The sequence below is a fragment of the Callorhinchus milii genome, unplaced genomic scaffold, assembly GCF_018977255.1.
Source record: "Callorhinchus milii isolate IMCB2004 unplaced genomic scaffold, IMCB_Cmil_1.0 Scaffold7, whole genome shotgun sequence".
Lineage (NCBI taxonomy): Eukaryota > Metazoa > Chordata > Chondrichthyes > Chimaeriformes > Callorhinchidae > Callorhinchus > Callorhinchus milii.
The window spans coordinates 21833263-21859668 of record NW_024704748.1 but is presented as its reverse complement, the minus strand read 5'-3'; the positions used below and the strand labels follow the sequence as shown (position 1 = coordinate 21859668).

The window sequence follows — 26406 nt, the reverse complement described above, 5'->3', positions numbered from 1 at the left end:
ATGGCGGGGGGAGAGGGGTGGGAAAGGGCAAGTCAATGGGACTGAAAGGGTCGCTCTTTAAGCTTCCGTGTGCGTGCGTGCGTGTGCGTATGCGTGTGCGTGTTTAAATTGCGTGGACGGGAGACCGAAGGTGTGACGTGAATTGTCTATTGCGCACGTGGCTCCCTTCCCTACCCCTCCCTCCTTCCCTCACACACACTCACACACACACCACCTGGTTGGTTGGTTGGTTGATTGATTGATTGATTGATTGGGTGAGTTGAGTTGAGTTGAGTTGAGTGAGTGAGTGGGTGGGTGGGGTGTCGCTTTAAGAGCCGGAAGGGGCTGCGCGCGCCGCTCAAAGCGATGTCCAGCCGATGACGTCTGGCGATGTGCGCCATTTTGAAAAGCCGCGGACGGCGCCGCCACCTCTGAGTCTCTCCACCACCATCACCACCACCACCAGCAGCAGCGGCCCAGCCCCGGCCCCCAGGCCCCTCGCACCGCAGCCCCGCCTGAGCCAAGGCCTCGCCGCTCCCTTCTCCCGGGAAAGCTCGCACCCTTAACTCATAACCTGGGAGGAGGAGGAGGAGAAGGAGGTGGTGGAGGAGAGAGAGAGAGAGAAAGATAGAGAAAAAATAACGCACACACACACACACATATATATATATATATACACACACACAGACAGAAAAAAAAAAGCGGAAAAAAAAGCCATGGCGGGTAAGAGAAAAGCCACCGGCCCGGGTTTGTCAGTCTGAGCCCGAGCCCGAGCCGGGGATCTGTTAAATGTCGCCTCGTCCCAGAATGAGGGAAGGGGGGAGGGAGGGGAGGAGGGGAGGAGTAATCCCCCTCCTCATTTATATATATATATATATATGTGTGTGTGTGTGTATGGACTCTCTCCCTCGCGCCTTTTCATTATTATTCTCTTATTTATTCTGCAGGGGTCGGAGGTGGCGGGAACGACTTGCAGTGGTGCTTCTCGCAGGTGAAAGGTGCCATCGATGAGGATGTGGCGGAAGGTGAGGCGCTTCTCTCTCTCCCTCCTCACCCCCTCCTCCTCACACACACCTCCTCCCTCACACACACACACACATCACCATCCGGCTGGGCTGTCAGAGGTCAGCTGCTTGTACCTATCTGCTGCTTGAGAGAAGGAAGGGGACGGGTTGGAGGAGGAGGAGGAGGAGGAAGAATTGCTTCCTGTACCTGAAATCATTTGGGGGGCATCGTTGGAACGTTACAGCACAGAAGGAGGCCATTCGGTCCATCCTGTCCGTGCCCGCTCTTGAAAGAGCTGTCCAAATCAATCCCACTCCCCCCGCGCTCTCCCCGTGGCCTTGCGAAAAATGTATCCTCCCCCAATATCTGTCCACTTCTCTCTTGAAAGTTGTTATTGAACCAAGGATAAGAAACTTTATTTTCCTTTCTTCCCTTCAACTTCATCTTCAAGGAGGCCTGTGTTCACTCTCTTAATCGATTGCACGAGAACATCAGAGTTTCTTTTCACTTTTAGCGTTTCACTATTTTTTTAAAGAAAACAGTATGAAAACAAAAGTTGTCATTCAATGGTAATGACTCGTAAAGCATCCCTCCGCTTCACCATCCACCAACCAGTAACTCCCTCCAGTGAGAGGGACCTGGTGAAGAAACCTAATGTGCTCTGCATTAGTTGCTCTTAGTGTTTACATTTGTGAGATTGCTGCAATAGATTTCTCGAAATGGCTTTTAAATGGAAGATATTTAAAGACACTGACATACTCGTGGTTGGGTATTGTTTCAGTGATTCCAATACTTTCGTCCAATTTAGGCGTTTTGATCCCAAATATTATGAAAGTGGAGTCCGTTCTATTAATAGGAACATAAAACTTGTTTTATAGATCCCAATACTTTAGTCCAATTTAGGCATTTTGATTCCAAATATTATGAGACCATTCTACTAATAACTGCACTGCATTGGGGTAATGTTTACATCTGGTATCAGAATTTCTTCAAGAAATCTGTGGGTGAACAATTGTATTTTGAAAATGTCAGGGGCTTTGTTTTAAGTTTAAAGTAGTATTACATTGCCCTGCACTCGACTGGTTGTCATGCATAAGTATGTCAGTCTGGCTCAGTTGGTAGCATTCTCGCAGCTGATCCCGAAGGTCATCATAAAAAAGCATAAATTATTATGGGTTCCAAGCCCCATGCGTTTTATGCTGACACTCCAATGCAGTGCTGGGGTGTGCTGCATTGTTGGAGGTGATGTCCTTTGAATGAGTCGTTAAAACTGTCTGCTTTTGGACGTTAAAGATCTGTTCGGAAGAAAACAACAGGTTCTCCACAAGTGTCCTGGCCAACAAAATTGGTCTGTTTGTGGGACTTTGCTGTGCACAAATTGGCTGGCTGACAAATATACAGTCACTCCATTTAACAGTAAATTCGGTGAAGTGTTTTAAGATGTCTTGAAACCATGATAAGGTCCGATATCAAATACAAGGATCATTATTAAAATGCAAGGATTATTATTATATTATTGGTAAAGTATGCTATCAATGTATACTAACATTTGGAATACAGAAATTTTTAATATCCCTTAGCTTCTGGATCACTGTTATTTTGGAACGTTATTTTGTTAATTTCATGCCTTAATGACATCAAAAATCTGTGCACGTTCTAGCATGGATCACTGGTTAGCAATCAGGTGGAACACTCATTGAATTCTCTCATTTGGATTTGCAAAGACCGATTGCGGGACTCGTATTTCCACGTGTCTGAGATCAGTGGACTCGACAGTTGTTGAACCTAGAATATTTCTGTTCATGTATTGCTCATTTTAACTCTGTGCAAAAGCTATACCTACCATCTTGACTACAAACGGAAATGATGTAATTATTTATGTCTATTTGACCTATATTTATACTTGCTACAAGAAAAAAAAAGCTGTACAATTTGCACTGGTGCTGCCTTCTGAGATCGCATTGAACAGGTGGTTTAAGTCAGAAATCTGATGTACTGCTCCAATGTAAATGCAGGTGGTGTGAAGCTATTTGGCCTCTACTCAAAAGTGGTACCATAAATGTTCTGGGGTAGTTTACCAAGACATTTGCTGAAGAGCTGATCTCAATCTTGCCCCTTTAATACTATTAAAAGCTACCCAGTGTTCAACATCAATTAATTGAGTTTTGCTCTTCACTCTTTGTCACACTCTCTTCAACAGCTCTCTTCAACAGCAGTTGGGAACAACAAATCAAAATCCCTTTTCATTCTTCTCCTGAAATGTTTGATTGCTTCTAGTAGCATGAATTAAGCTTTAAACTACCGTTTGATCTACTCTGGATTGCGCTAAAAATAATTGATTCACCGGTTTAAAAAAAATTAACATTTGTAACTTGGAAATTATCAAATTAGTGTAATGCAAGCAACTCCTGCAATTGTGTATTAAGAACTAAAAATAGCATTTGAAATTTTTTACAAGCCCCCAAATAAAATTGACCATTCACTTCAAGGCTGTTTGCAAATCATTGTTGTGCACTAATTGGCTGCCATGTTCACCTAAAAATACATTTTACAGCACATCCTGTAGAGTGCTTCAAGACATCATTCTGACCTTGCATTCCTGACGGGCACAACAATCAAATCCCAGGATTATTATTTTGAGAAAAAAGGATGATAAACAGTATATTTGATATCCTAAAAGAGATAATAGTTCATCAAGCATATTTTGTTCAATGGCATTAAGTGTTGAACAGACTCCTAGTCATTTGGAGATTGCCGCACTCTAGACTTTATCCTATATGAAAGGGGCTGTATAAATCGTTGTGTTGATGGAGTCCCAGATACCTTGCTGTCCTAACAACAAACAGATGGAATTTGTGGAGGTTCTTAATAAGGATTATTATAATTATACCAAGGTACTCTCCTGGAAACAATATACAATCAAAATATGCAATCGATTTACAAGTATTTGAATTCTTAAATATACAGTTAGAAAAAGGTTTCCTTTATGATCAATGGTAGTGGTAATATAGGTGTAATGTGTCAGTGAAATTCAAAGATGGAAAGCTTGTGGATTTTATGAACAGATATATACTGTATTGGAAAGAACATTTAGGAATGTTATGGGCTGTAAGTGTAATATAATTTTGTAGTTTATGAACTCTATAATGCCTCAATTTTGCTGAAACTTGGTAAGTGCACTGTCCAATCTTCATGTTTTTTTTAAAAAGAAAACTTTTTTAAAAGCTTTGGGTGGTCTCTCTTTATGCAATCTGCCATCGGGACAAGGATGAATTAAAGCAAAATAGATGTTTTGTTTCATAGAATTTAACTTCATTATACAATATATTGCATTCACATAGTTTAATTGAAAATTACTTATGGGAAGCCGAACATATTAGCATAACCCTACTGTGTGAAGTGCGAATCAGTGACAGAACTTTTGTGGTATTTTGATTTTTTTAAAAATTGTGACAAGGTTTGATATTAAAATGAAAGTCAAACTAAGGTGACCAGTTGTTTAGGACACAGTTGGATGTAGAATAAATAGCTGGTGTCAAATAACAATCTGTTCTACATAGTTGCACTGCTGTACAGGTTTTAGCTTTGAATTCCATACCTGAGATTCAGTTCTATAATGGTCATTTAAAAACAGTTTATGTCATTCACAAAATGTGATCAAATCCATGCACTACTAAATTATTTTTGAGTATTTAGTGTTCTGGTCACTTGCTGGAAATGTTGTGTTTCAATGGTAATCTTTGTTCTTTTAAAGTAGCCATCCAGATTAATGTTCCTATGCATAAAATATACTCTAGAGGACACAAAGTAATAATCCTAACTATTAAGTTGATGATCATTACATCTTCAAGCAGTTTACAAATCTGACCTGAATCCTAAACTAAAAGGGTAATATTGAAATCACTTCAGAGTATTTTGTAAAGTTTTACTTTTTAGTCCTGGCTTCCAACATCTGCCATGGTGGTGGATGTCAGCCCCTTATCTATGCTACCTAGTTGATAAGTAGTGACATTTGTACTAAAAGATTAAATGATTGTGGTGTGTTGGTTACCAGGACTTTGAACAAGAAATACCTTTTATTTATATAAAAAAAGGTAGAGGCACACTTTAACCTGCTCGCATTTTAATATTTCTGCATGTTAATATGGCTTTTACAGCCATGCAACAAGATCCTTGGGCTGTTTGAATATTAAGGAAAAATGCAGTTGAACCTATTATCTGTCTTTATATAGCAAAAGGTCGATTTTCAACTAACTAGAATTCTGATACAAAGGTTTGCTTCTGATTTTCTGTCCTCTCTTGAAGACACTGTTTCTTGCTGTGGTTTGATATATCGGGCACCTCCAGTACCTCACCCAAGTTTCAGGTTTGGACTTGCCAAGCCGGAACACTTGTCACAATCTGTGTACACTTGTGATTTCTCAGAATATGTTTATTGTTATTTTATATTCCCTAGTAGGATTATATCATGCCGGTGAGGAAAAAAAGAAAAACTGAATAGATGCTAGCTGGTAGATGCTATGTTCTGAAGCACTACTACTGATGAAGTATAAATAAGACTTTTGCAGATGAAGTAACGCAACAAAATAAGTAGCATTACAAAACTTAAGTATCCCTTCAGCTTCTTGATTGGCAACAACAAGGGACTGCAATAATATAACAGAACTTGAAGTTTCAAAATGTGGAGTACCAACATTAGTCCTAGAAAGATTTGAGTAACATTTTACATACCGGTGATGTACTACTAATATGCGTTTAAAAGGATCCAGAGTTACATTTGGCACAGTATTATGAGGCTCTTTTGTTTGTGATACTTTGAATTGATTAGGTTTTTTGAGTTTGAAATGAACATAATAATGCATTCCTGTTGAAATATCATTTATACTACAATACTATCTTAACATCAGGTAATTCAAATGACACTATTTTGTATGCACTGGGGGATTTAAGATTTTACAAGACATTGGAAGGCTTCAATGGCTCATCTTCCATTCTTACGGTGCAAGCAGAATATATGATTCAGTCATTTACTGCTGTACAAAGTTCTGTTGTATCTTTGGGACGTCCTCCCGATGTGAAAGGCGCTATACAAATGTAATTTTGTTGTTGTTTTACATCGAGAGATGCTATATCAAATGAAATGATTATTTAGTCGTGGGTTGATAAGAATATTATCAAATATGCTGACGTATCATTCAATCAATTTCAAACTGATGGTAGTTTACTAATGTTCACTAATAGTAATACCCCAAAAACAAAAGTGATGAAATCTCAAATACTATGCATTGTTTGATTTGAACTCTTTAATTTAATTAATTTTAAATTAAAATTTAATTAATTTTACTTAAATTAAAATGAAATTAAAAGTGGCCATTGCTGATTTGAGCAGTAGAACATAATGCTGTGCAATTTGCATTGAGACATGTTTGATTCTTATTTTGTATACAACCTAAATATTTACAGCTGTTGAATTATGGAATCTATCAACTTATGTAAATCTCTCTGAGGCTGCCCTAAACTATAATCATCAAAATATAAATGTACGTGCTTTGGTTAGTTTACGAAAAATGTAAGCATCTGAAGTCTCATTGCCAGATGTCAAACTATGATGTAAGATTCTTTTTCTAAAGGTGTTGAGAATCTTGGGAATAGTGTTGGGTGTTAGATTGACCATGTGGTTTGATGTTGTTGAGAATGGAAAATATTATGGCCTGGAAGCATTAAATATTTTTGGATAAAATCCCTTTACCCTTCTAGATTTCGATTTCAATATTTTATTATTTAATTTATTCATGACCTTATGTTTTAAATATCTTAACAAAATTGGCCAATTCTATGCAATAAACATCAGGAGTCAGTACCTGCAGTCATCCATATGTGTGTAAAGTTGACTTAAAACATTTCTACTCATTCAATGCACTTCTCGCTTCTTTTCAATTTTCTGTCTGCCCAGTTTTATTTGTTACAATTCAATCTTATCTCTAGTATACACTCTTCCAAGATAATGCCTTCAAAATATTTATTAGCCTGTTTTCTTTTTCTTGGCTCCTGCCATCCATTTTGGACAGAAATATGCTTTCTTAAATTTTATTTGGTTGAAAATAAGATTTGAATGACTTTGGGACAATTGAATGCCAAGTCTTGGAAAATTTACTTGATTGCATCATGGATATAACAAAATGACGCGTTTGTATGCATCAAACCAGAAAGTATTGAATGAATGCTATCTATTAATTGGTAGTCCCTGAAGCCTGACCGTAGCTTAGTTGAGTAAATTAATCTCTGATGTAGAAAAGGATAAATGATTTACTTGGTGTTTTATGAAAGTAAAATTCGTTCCATGTGATTGTTGCTACTTTCTACCAACAATTGCAACCTACAGCATGTTGCAATCCAATATACAGTGTAATGTTCCACTTTAGTACTGACTGAGATACAAGAATGTGAATAAAATATGAATTAATCTACCTTCCAATTTTATTTTGTTAATTCAGATTTTTGCTAATTTTCTGTGCATTTTTGATTCTCCTGATTGCTCAAGTCACATTTAGTGGATGTTCCCTATTGATTCAGATGTCTTTAACATTTTATTTGATAAATTCACAGCTTCACCAGTTGCCAGTACCAAAAACAACTATTGTTTATTTTAACCCAATGAATAATGTATAGAAATGGTGCTCAGTGTCGGTCACTGGGCATCACATTCTGCTGAAATTTCATTCCTTTACGATTTGCAACCTTCCTAGAAAGCAGAACTTCGCTGCAGGATATGAGATGTCAAGTTTTAAATGTGTGCTTTGTTTTCAATTTAGTGCACAAACTACACATTTAAATATGTAAACTAGCAACCCATTTTTCTCATTTCTGATGTATTTTTATACGTGGTGATTGTTTCATTCGTTTGAAACTCTAATTAATACTATGGGTAAATTAGCTATCTGCATTCTTAGTTTTGTTAGGGTCCATATGATTGAGTGAATACAAGGATGTACAGAAAGCTGATTCAATAATTATGCAATAAAAATGTTGCAATTGCACATTTCCACTCTTTCCCATATACCGTGGTTCCTTCTAAAAATGATCCTTATTTATTTATAATCATACTGAAGGAAGAGCATTTATTCAAAATATTTCACATCTTGAACCATTGATCTCTTTCTTAAAATAAATACTCCAGGGAATAATATTTGCCTAATTCTAGCATAATTATTCTTCTATTAATATCTAGCAACCAACTCTACAGTATTTACTCATACTGGTGCACTAATTCCCATAAGCTAATGTTAAACATCTCCATAAAAAGTATAAGATTTCCAATAAAACAGAAGTTGTAATTTGAAAAAGTATTTAAGAGATGTCTTTTCAGAAGATGGTTTATTTTGAAAATACTATTTTAGGAATAATCTGATAATGAATGGTCACCTCAGGCATTTAAAAACTGGAACTATTTTGCTGGAGCTAAGAAAGTTAAAGCGAGTTTAATACACTGTCAAAGTTTTGAATGGTTTGGAAGGAAAATAGGGAAAGACTATTTCTAATGATTGGTGGCTCAGTTACAAGCCGAGAAATTTGAGGAATTTTACCATAAGGAGTTTCGTTTTATGACTAGTACAGGTTAACTTGCATAAATACAAGTTATGTTGTATAATCACCTAGGTTGGGCATGCACCCAAGTCCCATTCATTTTCCTGCTAAACACTACTTCGATTCTTTTGCACTAGTCGTATTTTATGTCTGTAACTGCTAAATTGTAATGGTTTCTTGATCCCAAATAATGTAAACCTAATGAAATAATCTCCTAACTCGTATTGCCACAACCGGATCTACCACTGCATTGACGAAGTACCGCATACATTTAAGCACTAATCATGGTAAATTTCAATACGTGAAATAATCCAGTTACAGTGTTAAAAGTTTGTTGTAAGAGTCCATGCCATTCATTGAACATTCATTGTATTTGTTGTGTTAGCTGGATAAAATCCAACTTGTGCACAACTCTTATTTCACGTAAGTACTCTTGCTCTCTTACTACTCTTACTCCAATGCCCTGGGACGCCTTTGCAACGTGAAGGGTGCTACGCAAGTGTAATTTGTTGCTGTTGTAAATTAAATGAAATGTTATGGTCCCAACTGATACGACTTGTACGAGTTTATATGTAGAAGAATTTTTTATACAGGTGGAATGTTTAGAGAATACTGGCAAAAAATTAAGTCGTAAGGGTATGACTGAATTTTTGCTAGTACTGCACTCCCTCTCCATTGTTGATTGGTCTGGATTGAATTTAAGATTTGTCTAAAATTCCTGCTCTTATTAAAATGAAAGTACTTCAGAACACACTTGCCTTCTCCCCATAACACATGTCAGTGGAGCATCTTAGCAGCTGAGAATGCAGCGATGCTTTAAATGCAAGGAATTTTCGCAATAGGGAAATGTGTCTTCTATGAAACGGAAGTACCCCCTTCGAACATTCCATCTGCTTTGATCCTTGGAGTATTTGCAGGATCTCCATGACTCGAGTCTGGACCAATCTGTACTGTACACTTTCAGGTCACAAACTAACCCAGACAAAAATACTAACAGTAATTCGATTCAACTTCAGAATTGTTTGGTTAAATATAGTCCTTAAAGTATTTTGGATGCTTTTTTTTAAAATGACTTTCATTGTCTTAAATCCAATTTAACTGGCCAATAAAAACTTAAGAGTCAGATGTTTCATTAGAGCATTAAAATTATGCAATGCCAGGGTGACTGATCAAGCAGTTGGTAGAAAAAATAAGTACATTGGTGGAAATGAGGATAACGAATGTATTTTTATTGTTCCCTGCTGTATCTTGAGTGTAATGAATGGCATTTTGTGTGTTTGTGTGTAAATGGAAGCTGTTTAATGAAAAATATTGAGGGTAAAGACAGATATCAGTTAGAACTTGGTGGCAAAAGGGGTGTGAAACTGATCATTCACTGGTTCTAATTTCCTGGTTATCTTTCTACCTGGATAGCACATTTGAGATTGAGGAATTACCATGTGAACCAATAAATACTTGTGTCTTGCCACTCCTGGGAGCAATATTGTCATACAGAAATGCCCTTTTCCGTTGTAGTATGTTGAAATCTATATTTTGTTAAATGTGATAGTTATGTGAATGTAAGATGTAGGGTTGCAAAAAAAAAATTTAAAAAATGAATACAGTGTTGCTGGCATGGGGTGTTCTTTAAAATTTTAAAACACATCATATGAACTATTGTCGGAGCTTTTCCAATAATCACTGACTTCAGGCTTGGGAAAGCATTTGGGAAGGGAATTAAAGTAAAACAATGTATTGTGTAAATAGTCTTAATTATTTCAGCCTAAATGTTGGAAGTACAACTGTAGCAATGTATAATAAACCTAATGGGAAATATCAAAACTGATTTATTGGTCATCTTTACATTTGCTAAATAAATTGCAAGAACATTTGAGTTTGGGTGAATGGTAGTTTAATCAACGGTTGTTTATTAAATATGAATTGGCTTGAGATTTCCTCACAGAAAACATGATGCAGTATATCAGAAAGAGCAGATGAATATGGATAATCCTTAGTTTCACTTGATTGGCTGCCTTTCTGATTTGTAGCCGCATCCGTCTGAGGTGCTGGATCGTATTGCTGATTTGAACTGGGGAAAGCAGTGTTTAAACATCAGCACTCACAGAAAGCAGCACTAAGGTTTGATTTTGTTTCAGATTTTTTGGGCCAAATTGAGAGAGTAGTAATTTCTGAGTGACATAATTTGATATCCTAGGAGAATCAAGAAACCGTGCTTCCATTGATAGCTGCATAAATTTTTGGATTTTAAATTATTGGCAATGATTTAGATAGCTTAGTTTTCATGCAGTGCACCCCACCCCCCTCCCCCATTTTAGCAGCGTCTTGGGAATAGCATATGGGTCCTGCACTATTATGCTGTAAATGCAGCGTCCACCCTCGTCATGCCTGTTCTTTCTCGACTGAAATATTTAACTGTTGTACGTTACCTAGATGTCTGGATTGCATTTAGCAAAAGAAAATCTTACAAGGCGGGCATTTATTCAGTGATTTGGACTGTGGAGGTGACAAATGAGAAATTTAAAGCTGCATTTGCATACTGCAGAAGATGAAATGCTTTCCTTGCAATTTCTCTCAGGTGTTTAAGACTTCTACCTCTGGTACTAATTCACTGATGTCAACGTCATCCTTTGATCAAGGTACAGTATGGAACATAAATTGAAGATTCCAAACTGTATGTTAGCATCTTGAAAACTCAGATTTGGCTGAGGTTACGATTTCTGCTTTAGTTCCCATGGGTTCTGCAGCATGATTCCTCCTTGTATTTATTTTTTTTATAAATAATTGGATCTCTAAGAGAAAACTTGCAGAAGAGAACTGCATTGCACTGCGATGTTAAAGCCCAGATTCAAATGGATTAATGCTTGCTTTATTTAAAATTAACATTTGTTTGTTTAGTAGTTTTTTCCCCTAAGGACAGTTATTTTTTTCCCAAGGCATCTCTACACTTATATACTTGCAACAGCAGAAATTGTTTGATAGTGGATCTTAATTTTGCTGTATTGGAATTTCTTTCCATAGCCAAGAAATTCATCTCAATTTGGGGGCTTATTTTTAACTGCCATTTTGACAATTTTTAAAATTGATTTCAGGATTGCAGAATCTGGATTTAGTCATTTATGATCTTTCATATGAATCTCTCAGGATAAAATTTTTGGCTCATTATCATGTCTTGTGTTATTGTAGTAAGAATTGCATAGCAGTTTATGCTAAAACATGAATTTCGCCGAACCATCAGTGAAAGTTATCTTCATTTTTAAGTACAAAATAATTGCTCAAATGTGTCTGATGTTTGGGAGGGCGCATACTAGTCTCTAGGTTGAAAGTACTCTTTTCAGAAATAACTGGCATTTTTGCCGCTTTGGAGTCACAGAGAAGAGTCGCCTGTTGATGGTGATTTCTTGTTTACTTTTCAGAATAGCAGCACAAGGTAAATTTGAAGGTACCCATTGGTACTGTACAACAATTAAGATTGCAGGTATATTGATAAATAAAGCAACAGTGTCTCAATAGGACTGTTCAGTAATTTGCCTGTAGCCTCTGGCCACCTGTAGATTTAGTAGGGTTAGCACACAGCTAGTCTGAAATGACCTTTGCCACATTGAAGAAAATAAATACCATAGTTTTTCAATTTTTTAGGCAAACAGCACTTCATACTTGGATTTGAATGAGATTTGATTTCTTTACTTTTCCAATTCAATCTTCAGTGCAATAGATTTTTTTAATCAATGGGTTTCTCAAATAAAAAAGAAAAACTATGTACAAGAAATGGATAGAAGATTGGCTAATCAGCAGCTGAGATGTCTAGTTTGACATGGGTTCTGAGGAATTGTCCCATCTGAAATGTTAGACTGACTTTTTCTGATTCAATTTCGCTCCTACAATAAATTAACTGATTTGGCATGTATGATGCATTAGCATGCTACAGATAATTGAAACACCAATGACTTGCTTTTGAGGGAAGGTCTGAGAAAGCTAGTTATGGGTAAACATCCAGGGTATTTTTGATCACAGGATAATTTAAATGTCAATGTCTTGTTATTGCAAATATAAAGTTTTTTTTAAAACACTTTAACTGTAGAAATGTGGTTTATTGTTGGCAGGAGTACTTCTATTTTAATAGTTTTTGTGGAGACAGTCCAGTACTTTTATATTCTTGATCTGTAAACTCCATCACCACTCCCAATGAAAGCTGATTTAATTAGCTCTCTATTTGCTTTACATACATGATCTGCTGCTTTGAAAATGAGCAGATCTAGTTAGTACTATTATTATTGAAGAGCAACTCTGCTTGAAGGTAAGTCATAGGACTGAAATATATCTCAGATGTTTTGAGGAAATGTTGATGCTTGGGATTGCAAAATAACTTGGATTTCTAAAACCTCCTTCACATGGTATCATCCTGATTATGACTCCTGGAAGTCATTACCTAGAATGTTGGTTTCCATATGTGCCCTTTTGTATTCCAAATTCATGATTGCATTGGTTGATATGCAAAGCAGTAAGTAAATACTGCTAATGCTCATCACCACTCAGGAGGATTTCTTGATCACCAATGTACCAACAGGACTGAACCCCGTGCTTCTCAGTTATTTGACTAACCTGTGACAAAACTTTGGAGGGAAGGTGCAACCAGGTAAACAATATCTCTGGGGTTGAGCTGCCTTGCGTGGTGATGATATGCTAAGCAAAAGGAAAACAATGCCATATCCATTTTATGTGATATACTTAGTATTCTGATGCCAAAGCCAGGCAAGACTGCATCTTCCAGGGCACTTGTAATTTACCAACCTTCTGGCTCATCAAAGTGACTTTGTCATGTAGACTGTTTACCGGAGGTTGGATTCATTCCCACTTGGATCTTGAGAACCGTGAAAACCTTGTATGTATGCAGTACAGTTTTACCAGCATTTAATTACAGCAGTTTGTGGTCCCCAGTGCCTTGGCTTTTGCCAAACTTCTGGAGAAGGGAATAGACACTCCAAAACTGACATCTTATGAACTGCTTCTGCAAGTTTTATAACTGAAACTGGAGTCCCTTTAAGCAAGAGAAGGATTTTCATTCATGTCCAACTTTGGGGTTGTTCAAAAAGTCCTTGTATAAAGGTAACTTTAATATCCAAACTCAGCTAACATAGCACGTATTTGTATTTAGTAGCTTCTGCCTGTTTATTTAGCTAAGTGAAATAGCACTGAATATTAATGAATGAATCTGCAAAGCTTTGAATGTCACAGTAAGGCTGGATTTCTGCAATGAAAATAATTACAGTATTAGCCTTTTGTTAGTCGGTCTCAACTGGGTTCAATAGACTTAAATGAATGAGTTTGCTTTAAGAGGAATGTTGCATAGGTCTGTTAAACTATTTTTATGAAAAATGTGTTGGCATGGTCATTTTATTTTTGCAAATTGAGCTTGTATGGCAAAGGGCACATGGCTAAATGTTCTGCTTGATTTTCATTGCTGTTCAGCTGCAGTGGTAACACTATGGTTTCTCCAGCAATTTTAATTGCATGGCAAGTATTTTTTCCTTTCTGATTGCATTACTTTTAAATGGGGGGGGAAATAAACCATCTGAAGACTAATACCATATTTATCTGTTGAAAAAGCGATTTCACTGAAGATAATTTATAGCTATTAATCAAATTCAGAAACTATTCAATCCTTCAGAGCCAGGACCACTATATTATTTACCTTTCAGAGCTGCATTTACAGGTGTGGCTGCTAACTAAGTGCACCAATAATATCTTCAGTTGCCAGTAATCAAATGAAGGGCTGTACAGTATTTGCAACTGTTTGCAGACGCAACTGGAGAAAATATGATTTTGTGATGGTCTTTGCTGCAAAAGAGTGGGTCCTGTCAGAGTTTAACTGCAAACTTCACTGCTGATGGAAGACTGAAAAAGACCATAGCTTGTCTGCATGAGTGATGGATCATATTTGAGAATCTTCCATTTGTGTAGGGATTCAGAAAGCCTGTAATCTTAGAGAAAGCACCTGAATTGAATTCTGGATGCAGAGAAGATAATTTAAGAACAATTATTCGAAGATTATGTGGAGGGGTGTTACGCTGAGAATCACATTGGTTGATTAAGCCCAAGTTTGGCCTCATTCATTTGCCCACTGGCCCATTGGGGAAACATTTATTCTTGAATATTACAATTACAGTTGAGCCACTGCTAAATCAATCCATCATTTTGAGATTGCCACCTCAGGCATCAGCATCCACAGATGTAAACTCCACCTCACCAAGCCAGTCAGGAACCTAGGCGAGTGTCTTGTTCAACCCTCAACTACTTTCTCCCTCATATCTGTGCCATGACCCGCCCTGCCTTCCCCCACCTACGCAACATTGTCCAATTCCACCACAGCCTCACCCCTCAGGTCGTCAAAACCCTCAAACATGCCTTCATTACAAACAACAACTTGGATTTATATAGCGCCCTCCACGCCGGATGACATCTCAGAGCGCTTCACAGTAACAGATCCAGGGGCCGAGCCAGGGGGAAGGGGAGGAAAGTGACCAAAGGCGCGGTCGAAAAGAAAGATCTTCAGCCGAGACCTGAAAATAGGAAGAGAGGGGGCGAGGCGAAGGGAGTTCCAGAGCCTCGGGGTGTAATGGCTGAAGGCACGGCCGCCGATGGTGGAGCGGAGGATTCAGGGGACAAGGAGGAGGCCAGACCCGGTGGAGCGAAGGCAACAGGCACTGTTGTGGGGAGAGAGGAGTTCAGAGAGTTAGGGGGTGCAGAGGAGTGGAGGGATTTGAAGACAAGGATAAGGATCTTGAAGTCGATCCTCTGGGACAGGCAGCCAGTGCAGTTTGGCAAGGACTGGGGTGTGACTATGCCAATGCCCTGCTTGTCAGCCTTCCCAACTCTTCCCTCCACAAACTGCAGATCATCCAGAAGTCTGCAGCTCATGTCCTCTCCCGCACCAGGCTCTGTGACCCCATTGCACCCACCCTCGCCCGACTCCACTGGCTCCCCATCCCTCAGAGGATCGAGTTCAAAATTCTTGTCCTCGCCTTCAAAGCCCTCCATGGCCTTGCCCCCTCCTACCTCTCTGACCTCCTAACCCCTTATTGTCCTGTCTGCTCCGGCCTACTCCATGCCTCCCACCCAGTCCACCCCACCATCGGTGGTCAGGTCTTCAGCCTCTCTGCCCCCACCCTCTGGAACACCATCCTATATTCCCTTCACCTCGCTCGCTCCCTTGCCTCCTTCAAGGCACGCCTCATGCCCTCCTTTTCGACCGTGCCTTCGGCCACTCCACCCTCCCTGATCCCAACCCCACCCCCCTCGGGTCCTCCCTGACTGTTCAGCGCCTTGGGACGTCCTCCTGGCGTGAAAGACGCTTTACAAATGTAATTTTGTGTTGCTGCTTAAAAAGTATGATTGGAATGTATTTCATTCTTCTTAAAATCCAGTGTAGTGAATTTAGTAATATCCAAAAATATAGTAGTGTGTAAATTATTTTTAATCATACTTGAAGAATGAATTCTTACAAATCAAACTGCTGCAGTTTTGAACTTTGAAAATATCAGGCACGCAATAATATTAACTATTACTGAGAATTGTTACATTAATATCAAAATTAATAGGCTTACTGCTGGTAGTAATGGATTAGTATCATGACTACAGAATATTACTGAGAATTATTGGTGTAGTCTTAAAATGAAAATATCAGTTTTAATGATCAGGCCATATCAATACATTTTGGTATTTGCCTTTAATCACTGACAGCATTTGGTTGAAACACAACTAGAACCTTACTAGTAGTTTACTGCTAGAACTTTAAACATTAAGGGGCACTTTCATATTTTTGTATTTGTATCACATTACTGCTTTAAATGTTTACAATAGTGTTTACATCTTACTAATTGTATACATTTCATGAATAGGAAAAGTCTTTGTAATGAGTTAACACCAGATTACATTGGTGGTGGTTGAATTTCCTAGGTGACTAATGGGAATAATTTAAGGAATGTGCTTAAAATATGTGTTTAATGCAACATTGGTTCTATATTTACAGGACCATGCACATTGATTGCACATTCTCAAAATTGTAAAATGTACATGTAACTAAGAATTGTTTGAGATGCTGATAATTTAAGATTGAGCATAAACCTGCAAAAGCAACCGTCTCAAATGTTGAGGATTTTGTTTTCATGGGCTAATGATTTCTTATCTCTTATTATAGCTGATATAATTTCAACTGTTGAATTCAACTACTCTGGAGACCTACTAGCAACTGGAGATAAGGGTGGCAGAGTCGTAATATTTCAACGGGAGCAAGAGGTTGGTAATGTGCACCAAATGTTGAAAAAATTCCTTCAAAGAAATGTAAATAGCAAACCTGTGCAAGTTCATTGTTGGGGTTAAGACTGAAGAAATTTTGTATTAATAGGTTAGACTTGAGTTTAATTTTCATCTTTTTCTATTCTATCCTTTTCTAGATAGAGGTTTAATAGAGAGCACAAGGAGTATCACAAATGTATAATGCCGTTGAGGAATTTTAGTTTCCTGAAGCTCAGTAGGTAATCAAAGCCCTTCAGAAAGGATAAACTTGTAATTTTTATACAACTAGTCACGGTCTAAATAGGAAACTTTAATATTTTAAGTTTAATTTCACTTGTATATTAAGACTTTTTAAAAGATTTTTGTTGTATTGTGATTTCTGGTGATCTCAGGAAACTGAGTTTGGCATGAGTGTGTTTCATGTTGACTTTTACTCTTTTCACAGAGTAAAAATAGACCTCACCACAGAGGTGAATACAATGTTTACAGTACCTTTCAGAGTCATGAACCAGAGTTTGACTACTTGAAAAGTCTAGAAATTGAGGAAAAAATTAATAAAATTAGGTGGTTACCCCAACAGAATGCTGCTCATTTCTTACTCTCTACAAATGGTGAGTTGTATATATTGATACATAAATGTTTGTAAATAGGAATACAATTTAAGATGGTAATATTTAGTATAATCAGATTTGGTTTTCAGGACAATCTGGTGTTCATGAAAAAAAGTATTAATTCAGTGCATTGTACAATAACCAACATAATATTAATTTATATTGTTGGAGTAATTCCTAATTTCTCATATTATATCTAATCATCCCATATGGTCTTACCAGTGGAAAGCAGAAAGGAAAGTTGAGAATTATTAAAGAATTACAAATGATTTCTATAGAAGAACAAATTGCTCCCAAGATCTCGTAGCGTCTTAGGACATCCTCCCGATGTGAAAGACATTTTACAAATGTAATTTTATATTGTAGTGTATATGTTTTGGGATGATTTGATGTGGTTTCTGATGTAAGCAACACTAAAGAATGGTAAATCTTGGGTTCTGGAGATATTCTTGCAATCTGCAATTGGCTGTATTATAAATCTGGTTTCACAGCGTTAATCCGAACAAACTTGCATCATTTCTGTGGAATAAAAGAGGCATATTGTTCTTGTTTCACTTTTCTTCACTTGTTCTTGTTCTCTTCAAACCATTCAATTACATCTGCTCTTGGGATATGTGATTGGAAAGAATATTAATGGTGTATTTTATCTTGTAACTCACAGATAAAACTATTAAATTATGGAAGATCAGCGAAAGAGACAAAAGGGCAGAGGGTTATAATTTGAAGGAAGAGGATGGAAGATTTAGGGATCCTGTCAGAATTACAACACTACGGGTATGCAAAATATATTCAATATGGTTTCTGCTGTGATTAGTGTTCTATCCAATTATTTAGGTATTGTGGTATTTGTAGTTTCAAACTTTATTTTAAGATAATAGCTGTACATCAACTGAAGTTTTTCTTGGCTAGAAGCTATTTTTTTCTTAGAAATAGGTAGTTATGTTTAATCTCTTAACACACCCACAAACAAATTGAATTTTCAATCTTGCTGACTCAATTCGAATTGACTTCTGTTGAAAAGGTTTAGAAACCAAAATAGTGCTATAGAAATTGGTGCTGATCCAGTATTTTCTTTAAATCATCATAAGATTATAAGATTCTTAGTTAAATATATGTTCATTTATTTTACAGTAATCTGACAGAATTAAGGCAGTTTTATTCATATTATAGTTTTAAGACATTTGCTCAATGTAAAGCATTTTAGTAGGGGTTAAGGTTGCACCAAACTCAACACCCTTCGAAATGACCACATTTGGAGTATCGTTACTGTATCTCATCAACTTGCTCTAACAAGATGTTAATTAACCGTGATCAGTATTTCAAGTGGTGAAACAGTGACAGTCATAACTTGTGAAAGATATTTGAAGAAAATATGAAAGTGAGAAATTATATAATTTTATGATTAAATTAAGATTTTTTAAAAAGTGGAACATCTTATCATGTTAATGATTGGAGTCCCGTAGCTCAGTGGTTAGAGCACTCACCTCGCAAACGAGAGACCTGGGTTCGATTCCCGGCAGGGCGAAACCTTGGGCAAGTTTCCTTACTTCACACGCCTGATAATAATCGCTTGGGGAAAAAAAACATAATAAAAAAAATTGGACACTTCAATCCACGAATGTTTGTTGGACACTGTAGTTCGCAATGGGCTACCGTGTTTAACCCACAAATATACAGTCAATTCACTTTACAGTATATTCTGTGAAGTGCTTTGAGACATCTAAAAGACATGAAAAGCACTATATCAAATGCAAGTGTTATTACAATTAATGTGTGCAGACTGGAACTTTCAATGAATTTTGATTTTATGCCTGGTAAATTTACTTACTGGGAAACCTTAAACTATTTCGGAATTAGCCACTCAATTCTTAAAACATTTTTCTTTTATTTAATAGGTGCCAGTGTTGAAGCCTATGGACTTGATGGTAGAAGCAAGCCCCCGAAGGATATTTGCAAATGCACACACCTATCATATTAACTCAATTTCAGTAAATAGCGACTATGAAACCTATCTTTCAGCAGACGACCTTAGAATTAACCTATGGCATTTAGAAATCACAGATAGAAGTTTTAGTATCCTTTTTTAATGTTTACGACTCTAGTAAAATAATTTTGTACACAAAAGTCTTTATTCAGAGTACTATTATTGCAATATTATTTTATGTTGGTGTACCAACGATTAATTTTTCTCATTCTCAGAAGTTTTTAACATGCTTTTTTGTACTCCGTATTCTGTTTCTGATATGTTGGGTGATTGAGCAGTTCTTGCAGTGGTAATTCATTATGCTATATTAATTTTTTGTCGTTTTCCTATATCTCCATCTGGTCTATGTATTGGCACACCGTTAAAGATTGAAGATGCATTTGAATGGCTTCATAAAATTTTGATGTGTGTATTGCTTTTGTAAAAAAGTATTTTAAATATTATCTGTTAAGTTGTAAATTTTGCTTTTCCTTAACAAGCCTTGTTTAAGACATTGTAGATATTAAACCTGCCAACATGGAAGAGTTGACAGAAGTTATTACAGCAGCAGAATGTCATCCACATCAGTGCAATGTTTTTGCCTACAGTAGTAGTAAGGGAACCATAAGGCTTTGTGACATGCGTGCTGGTGCTCTTTGTGACAAACATTCAAAGTGTAAGTATTGTCTAGTATGATGCATAAATTGATTGAAGTGTTGCTCCTGGTTTTTAAATTGAAACAGATCAGTCCAGTCTTTCATAGTTGCAGTGGTAATCTTTTTTTAAAAAATCTTCAGCATGTTTCACTGAATTCCTATACTTGTTTCAGTGCTTATGCAATCAGTTGAGATGTATCCCTCCATTTGCCACTTTTTCTTTCAGCTGCAGCATCAAGTCTATTTTTGCTTATGATTGTTTTAATAATTTTCACCTTGTATTTGATGGCGCCTTATCACGCCTTTCTGACGTCTCAAAGTACTTCACAGGATATACTGTAAAAGGATTTTTTTATCCCAGAAATAGCTGTTGTGTAATCATTTTAATATTTCAGAATTAAATACGACAGATTGAAATGAGTGACAGATTATGGTTATAGCTTTATACTTAAATACTTAATGCACCTTAAATCTTCAGAATCAGTCCGGCATTTGAACTAATAAATGCATATGTTCTAGAGAATCCTTTTTGACAGGCAGCAGAGTAAAGTTGAAATTTTCTGTTAAATTGCAACACAACTTCAATTCATTTAAGAAGTGGGAAGCCTTAAAAATTTCAATATTTATTCCCCCAAGTGCTACTCTTACCAAAAGAATATAGAACTTCCTGCCATTTTTTGTAATTGTACTAGTGACGTGTTTTAACAGATAAGTGTTGTATAAACATTCTTTACTTAAAATTGAGCACGTGACCTGGCCAAACATAATGCATTCATAGCTGGTGGGAGTTGTTGTCTGCAAGAATCAAGTTTTTTGACACTTTTTCAACTGCTTTTTTCGGTAAGATACTCTCTGCCTACAGGCTAATAACAGATTTTTGCCCTTTTTCTTCCTAGTTTTTGAGGAACCAGAAGATCCAAGCAGCAGATCGTTTTTCTCTGAAATTATCTCCTCAATTTCAGATGTGAAGTTCAGCCACAATGGTCGGTATATGATGACAAGAGACTACCTGTCTGTTAAGGTGTGGGATGTGAATATGGAAACAAGACCAGTAGAAACATACCAGGCAAGTTACCTCATAAATGCATCATAGAATTGGTATTGCCTTATATTTAATTTATAATTTATTTGAATTTTAGGAAAACGTACAGTTATCTGTTCCTCAAAACATTCTTCAATCTATTTTTAATCTTTTCCAGGTACATGAATACCTTCGAAGCAAATTGTGTTCCTTATATGAGAATGACTGCATCTTTGATAAGTTTGAATGCTGCTGGAATGGTTCTGACAGGTAATTTGTTTTGTATCTCTCAAAGGTGCTTTTGCAATGCAATTTTAAACATGGCATCTTAAAAACTCAAAATTCTTTGTAGTTCTTACACTTGTAAATAAAATAAAAGCTGACTTGGAATGCACTATTTTAGCTTGCAAGGCGATTTAACACTTTTGACACCAAACTGGTTTGCCTGCCAGGTTCCCTGACAATAGGTATAAAACTGTTTGTATCACAGTGTCAGCTGTGTAAAAGTGATTGCCCCAAAGATCTGGTATGTTCCAGTATCAATTAGTATTTAATAGTTCTGATAAGCTTTGAATAAACTTGTCATTCAAGCCTTGAAATGATACAACTGTAAACAGTGTACCAACATGTTTAGATAATACTTTTATTTTCAGGTTCCATATATATTTCATTACTGGGGTAACAAAATACCTATTCTGTTACCAGAGTGGTAGAAACGGATCGTTGAAGGAACTAAAGTGAAACCATTCAAACGTTTCCTTCGGTTAAATGAACTATAATTAACAGTATTTTTATAGTCTATAAATCCTCCAAATAATGGATTACATTGCTATAAAATGTTTGCAACAGGTTATGGACATAAAGTATAATTTTATTTACAGTATTGGCTCTTTTATATTACAGGAAGTCATATAAAATGAATGTCTTTTTCAAGGCAATTTTCCAATCAACAATGGAAGCTTCATTACAGAGTAAATGTATTTAACCATTATAGATTGCAATTACTTGTGTGCAAAATCAAGTGGGAACTGATGCACAGTTGCAATGCAAAGGATTGCTTCCGCGAATTTACAGAGTCAATTGTTTAACGTCACAGCTGTTCTGTTGGGTTAAGTTGAGAGACTGGGAGTTCTGTTCCAGCAGAATATTTGATTCCAAGCTTGAAGTCTGTCTTTATTAATTGTGTACTTTTTAATCGTGGTTATAATACATGCTGTCGAGTTAGGAGATAGGATGGTAATGTAAACACAATGGATAACATCTCTCCATAATACTTTGATTTGTCCCTACGTTTTATCATATGCAGTGTTCCTACATGAAAGACATTGCTCAACTTCTGGATGGCTGCTGGCATTGGCTAAATGAGTGCACAAATTAGGAATGTGACCTGAACTAACATGTATTTTGGATTCTTTAACAGTGCTATCATGACTGGCTCATACAACAACTTCTTCCGGATGTTTGATAGAAACACCAAGCGGGACATCACACTTGAAGCATCCCGAGAAAGCAGTAAACCACGTGCCATCTTGAAACCACGGAAGGTTTGCACAGGTGGAAAAAGGAAGAAAGATGAAATTAGTGTTGACAGTCTGGACTTCAACAAGAAGATCCTACACACAGCTTGGCACCCTAAAGAGAACATCATAGCTGTTGCTGCAACCAACAACTTGTATATATTCCAGGACAAAGTAAATTAAAATTGGCCTATTTTAAGACAAGATTCATTCTTGCATAGTTAAGCCTAGCCATTTTTCATTAAAGGAAGAAATTGTATTGTCCTCCCAAATTAATAAATTTGATGCACATACCTCCTTGTACAGCTATAGGAGAAACACTGGCCTGTCCATTCATTATTGTGGTGAATTTCTGCCTTCAGTCAGGACATTCTTTTCCATGGCAAATTCTCCAGACATGAGAAGCCCATCAGCAGCAGACTAAGGACAGTATACCTCACATAAAGGCCAGCTTCTCTAATATTGATTTGTTTTTAATCACGTCTGAGCTTTCCTTCAAGGTAAAAGACCAAAAGTGGAACACAAGGAAAACCATTAATGTCCGTGTATTCTCTCCTTACTGTAATTTTTTTTGGCCTTTCTGAACATGACTTGTGCTTGATGATGCCTGTAAACATTCCTCCTCTGGTCTCCTCTTCGGCTCAGGTGTTCTGAGCTGGAACACTTTAATAATGGGTCTTGAGTTGGGTCAGTGGACATGTGGTATTTCCTGTATAATAACATTTACTCACTGACTGTATCTATAACCACACCATCTGGTGTAAAAAACACTTAATAAAATAACGAAAATCATAAAGAAATGTGTTTTTAAATCTAAGATATGTATTGCGGTTTTGTGATTCTTTTTGCAATATGTACTGAAAGCTTAGTTTCAAATGACTGTTTGACCTGGATAATCTTGCATGTTATAGGCACTTTTCTGGACCATGGAAAAAGTGACATACTATACTGTATCATACTAGAAGTTAGATTTCATTTGCACCAAGTGTTTCACATATAGATGACATATGAAAAATCAACTAATACATGCATTATTCTGGAAAAATTATATTTTTATAGTCCTATTCTTGAGAAATATTAATTTGTCAGGGGAACCAATTCGAATAAGAGCTGCGGAGTTAAATAAGTTGTCTTACACTTCCTGCAAATGGCTCTGTTTGATTTTTTTTTGTTGTTGCTGAGAACTTCCTATTATGGTCTTCTGTACCCCATTTATTGCAGTGTAGAAATGTCATGTCCTATGTTTTAAATTCTTTGTATTTAACAAATATGCTACAATACAAGTATTCCTATTTATGGATTTAACCAAGGATAGATTTCTGACATTTGTTCAGATTTACCCAGCAACAGACTTAATTTTCTCTGGAATGGGGTAAGGGTTTCTTTGGATTTGAAAAGCCAAGAAATGTTTCCATTTATTTCTACTCTTCCTCCCCTACATATCTTCATGTGAGAATCCAGCTGGTGAGCAGGGTTTACGTGGAGATGCTTGGGTGGGGACAAAGCTTCTGAATTTTCATTTCATCTTTTTGAGGTACTGTTTACAAAATGATCAGCAGTTGTTCTGTTCCCCTCAAAAAGCACATTTTGATAATTGACTTGCGGATTTGCACCTCTGTTCAAGTTTGATGGTAATGATTTTCCCTTCCGAAAGGGAGTAGAGGTGAGAGATTTATTTTGCAGAAACCAGTGCTGATCAATCAGCGTGAAGTCCTTTTTATCACTGAACGTAGTAACTTTCATTTTCTTATCCTACAAAACTTAACATGAATACTTGTGATGTAACATATTGTTGCATGATTATTTCATTTAGCCACAGTAAAGGGAGTTTGTTCAAAACTCATTGCAATATTTTTGTGCCAGGGCTATTTCAATATTAAATATAATTTATTTCAGTAAGTAAGAAAAAAAAGATAAAAGGTTTACCTTTTGCACAGACATAATGTTTGGTCATGAAAGATGTTCATTTCAATTTGAATTTGACAAGTTATTGAAATTCAGAAAATTATTTGGGGTTTTACAGTATTTTGCATGAGGTCTGCAGACAACTGCAGAAAATCAATGTAGCAAAGAATTTACTGCCCTTGAGTTAGTTGAGACTTCCTCAGTTTCTAATCTGTTCTAATTTATTGAATGTTTGTTTCAAAATTCTAAGTAGGACATTGTATTATAAATGTAAATGAGTTGTAATAATGCCTTCGATTTCAATTTTAGCAGTTTTGAACATTAGGTTTGACCTGGTGCCAAAACATGTTCAGATGTGCTAAAATTCAGTAGTATTGCATGTGCCTTTTTGTTTTTTTAACCATAATTATTTAATAAATTTTAATTGTATAAAATCTGTTTAGACTAAGATGTATATGGTCAATAAGGTTCTAAGTAAATGATCCTTTTTAATGACTGGTAATTTTTTTGTGGGAATAATGATTCACAGTTCAGGATGGAATTAAAATCGGGAGTTTCATATTTGTGAAATATGAGAAGACTGATATTCTCTTCATCCTGTCAATCACTACTACATAATAATAATGAATTATCTTAATATTTGTTCTTTTGTCTAACTGATTAAAATCTTGGAGCAAACTTTACTGTAGGACCAGTTAATATACCAATTAATATCCGTTTAATCTGCTATGAATGCTTCACTTTATCCAAGTTTACATACATATTCTTTGGGGATGTAAAGACGAGCAAAAAAAAAATTACATCTTGCTATAAGATTATTTAATTCATTCTGTGCTGTTTGATTTAAATGTTTTAATTAAATTAGAACGGATGCTCATGCTTTAAAGATAGTTAAAGTTACTACGTTCAGTTTTTTTTTAAAAAAAAGCCACTGATGAGTGGGAAATTGAGTCATACTCTGCTGAATTAGTTCATCTAAATTTGGGAGCTGAAAGTTATGCAACAGTTGGACCTTAATGTCCCTTAGTTAATGTCCCTTTGCCTCCCCCCTCCCCACCCCCGTTCGAAAATGGATGTCCATTAAATGCTGGATAATGATTGACCCAAATTGATATACTTTATCTAAACCATTACAAACGGTCTATTGTCCATTCATTATTGTAGTGAATTTCATGTGAGGCCCACCTCCTCATCTGGTTCTCAGCAGACCTATATTTAATTCAAATTGGATCTGTAATTCTCCCCCACCCTCCGCAGTGCAAATGCCCAGTCTCAACTGCTAAAGTGAAATAAATGAAATTAAATGGTGCATTCCTGTGATTTGGCTGAAATGCAACAGTGGGATTATTGCTCTTGACAAATTAGTGAGTAACACTGTTTGACTGGCACTTAATGAATGGCTCACTGCGTACTGTATACCAGCAATTTTTTTCCTTTAGAAGAAGTGTTCATCTTTTGCTTCAGTTGGTAAATGCACGTTCCAATATAAAGCTGCTCCAAACAGACTGATGTGCCTATGTTTGATCTTTAGTTTGTGCTATTGTTGACCTTATAATTGATTTCAGTGCCCTTGGGCTATCAAGAGCAATAAGGTCAGCCAGAATTCCCAACTTCTGATGCCGAACCTGAACTTGCTAAAAAGCCTTATAGTAATCCTTGTATTTGATATAGCGACTCAAAGTGCTTCACAGGATATACTGTATAGTGACTGTGTATTTTGTGGGTGAAACGTGCCAGCCAATTGTGCACAGCAGTGTCCCACAAACACTCGTGGATTAAGTGACCAATTTTTTTGAACAGTTTATTACCCCTGGAAAGCGATCTGCCAATCGATGAACAACCAGGTTCCTACTTACTGCTAGGTAAACAGGTA

The 26406-nt window shown here is 36.6% G+C and overlaps 1 protein-coding gene across 3 annotated transcripts; it reads left to right on the top strand.

Moving 5' to 3' along the window:
- Positions 1 to 677: 677 nt before the first annotated feature.
- ppp2r2d (protein phosphatase 2, regulatory subunit B, delta) lies at positions 678 to 26037 on the top strand. Of its 3 annotated transcripts, none has more exons than XM_042336887.1 (10): positions 678 to 702; positions 927 to 1004; positions 16763 to 16860; positions 17306 to 17471; positions 18133 to 18245; positions 19367 to 19544; positions 19946 to 20110; positions 20987 to 21156; positions 21290 to 21381; positions 22532 to 26037. In XM_042336887.1, the coding sequence occupies exons 1-10, from the start codon at positions 696 to 698 to the stop codon at positions 22809 to 22811; spliced, it is 1347 nt and encodes a 448-aa protein (XP_042192821.1). In that variant the 5' UTR covers positions 678 to 695; the 3' UTR covers positions 22812 to 26037. The 3 variants fall into 3 exon arrangements, with proteins under 3 accessions (XP_042192821.1, XP_042192822.1, XP_007894401.2); XM_042336888.1 differs by lacking the exon at positions 678 to 702 and adding an exon at positions 11144 to 11204; XM_007896210.2 differs by lacking the exons at positions 678 to 702; positions 927 to 1004 and adding an exon at positions 11114 to 11204.
- The last annotated feature ends 369 nt before the right edge of the window (positions 26038 to 26406 follow it).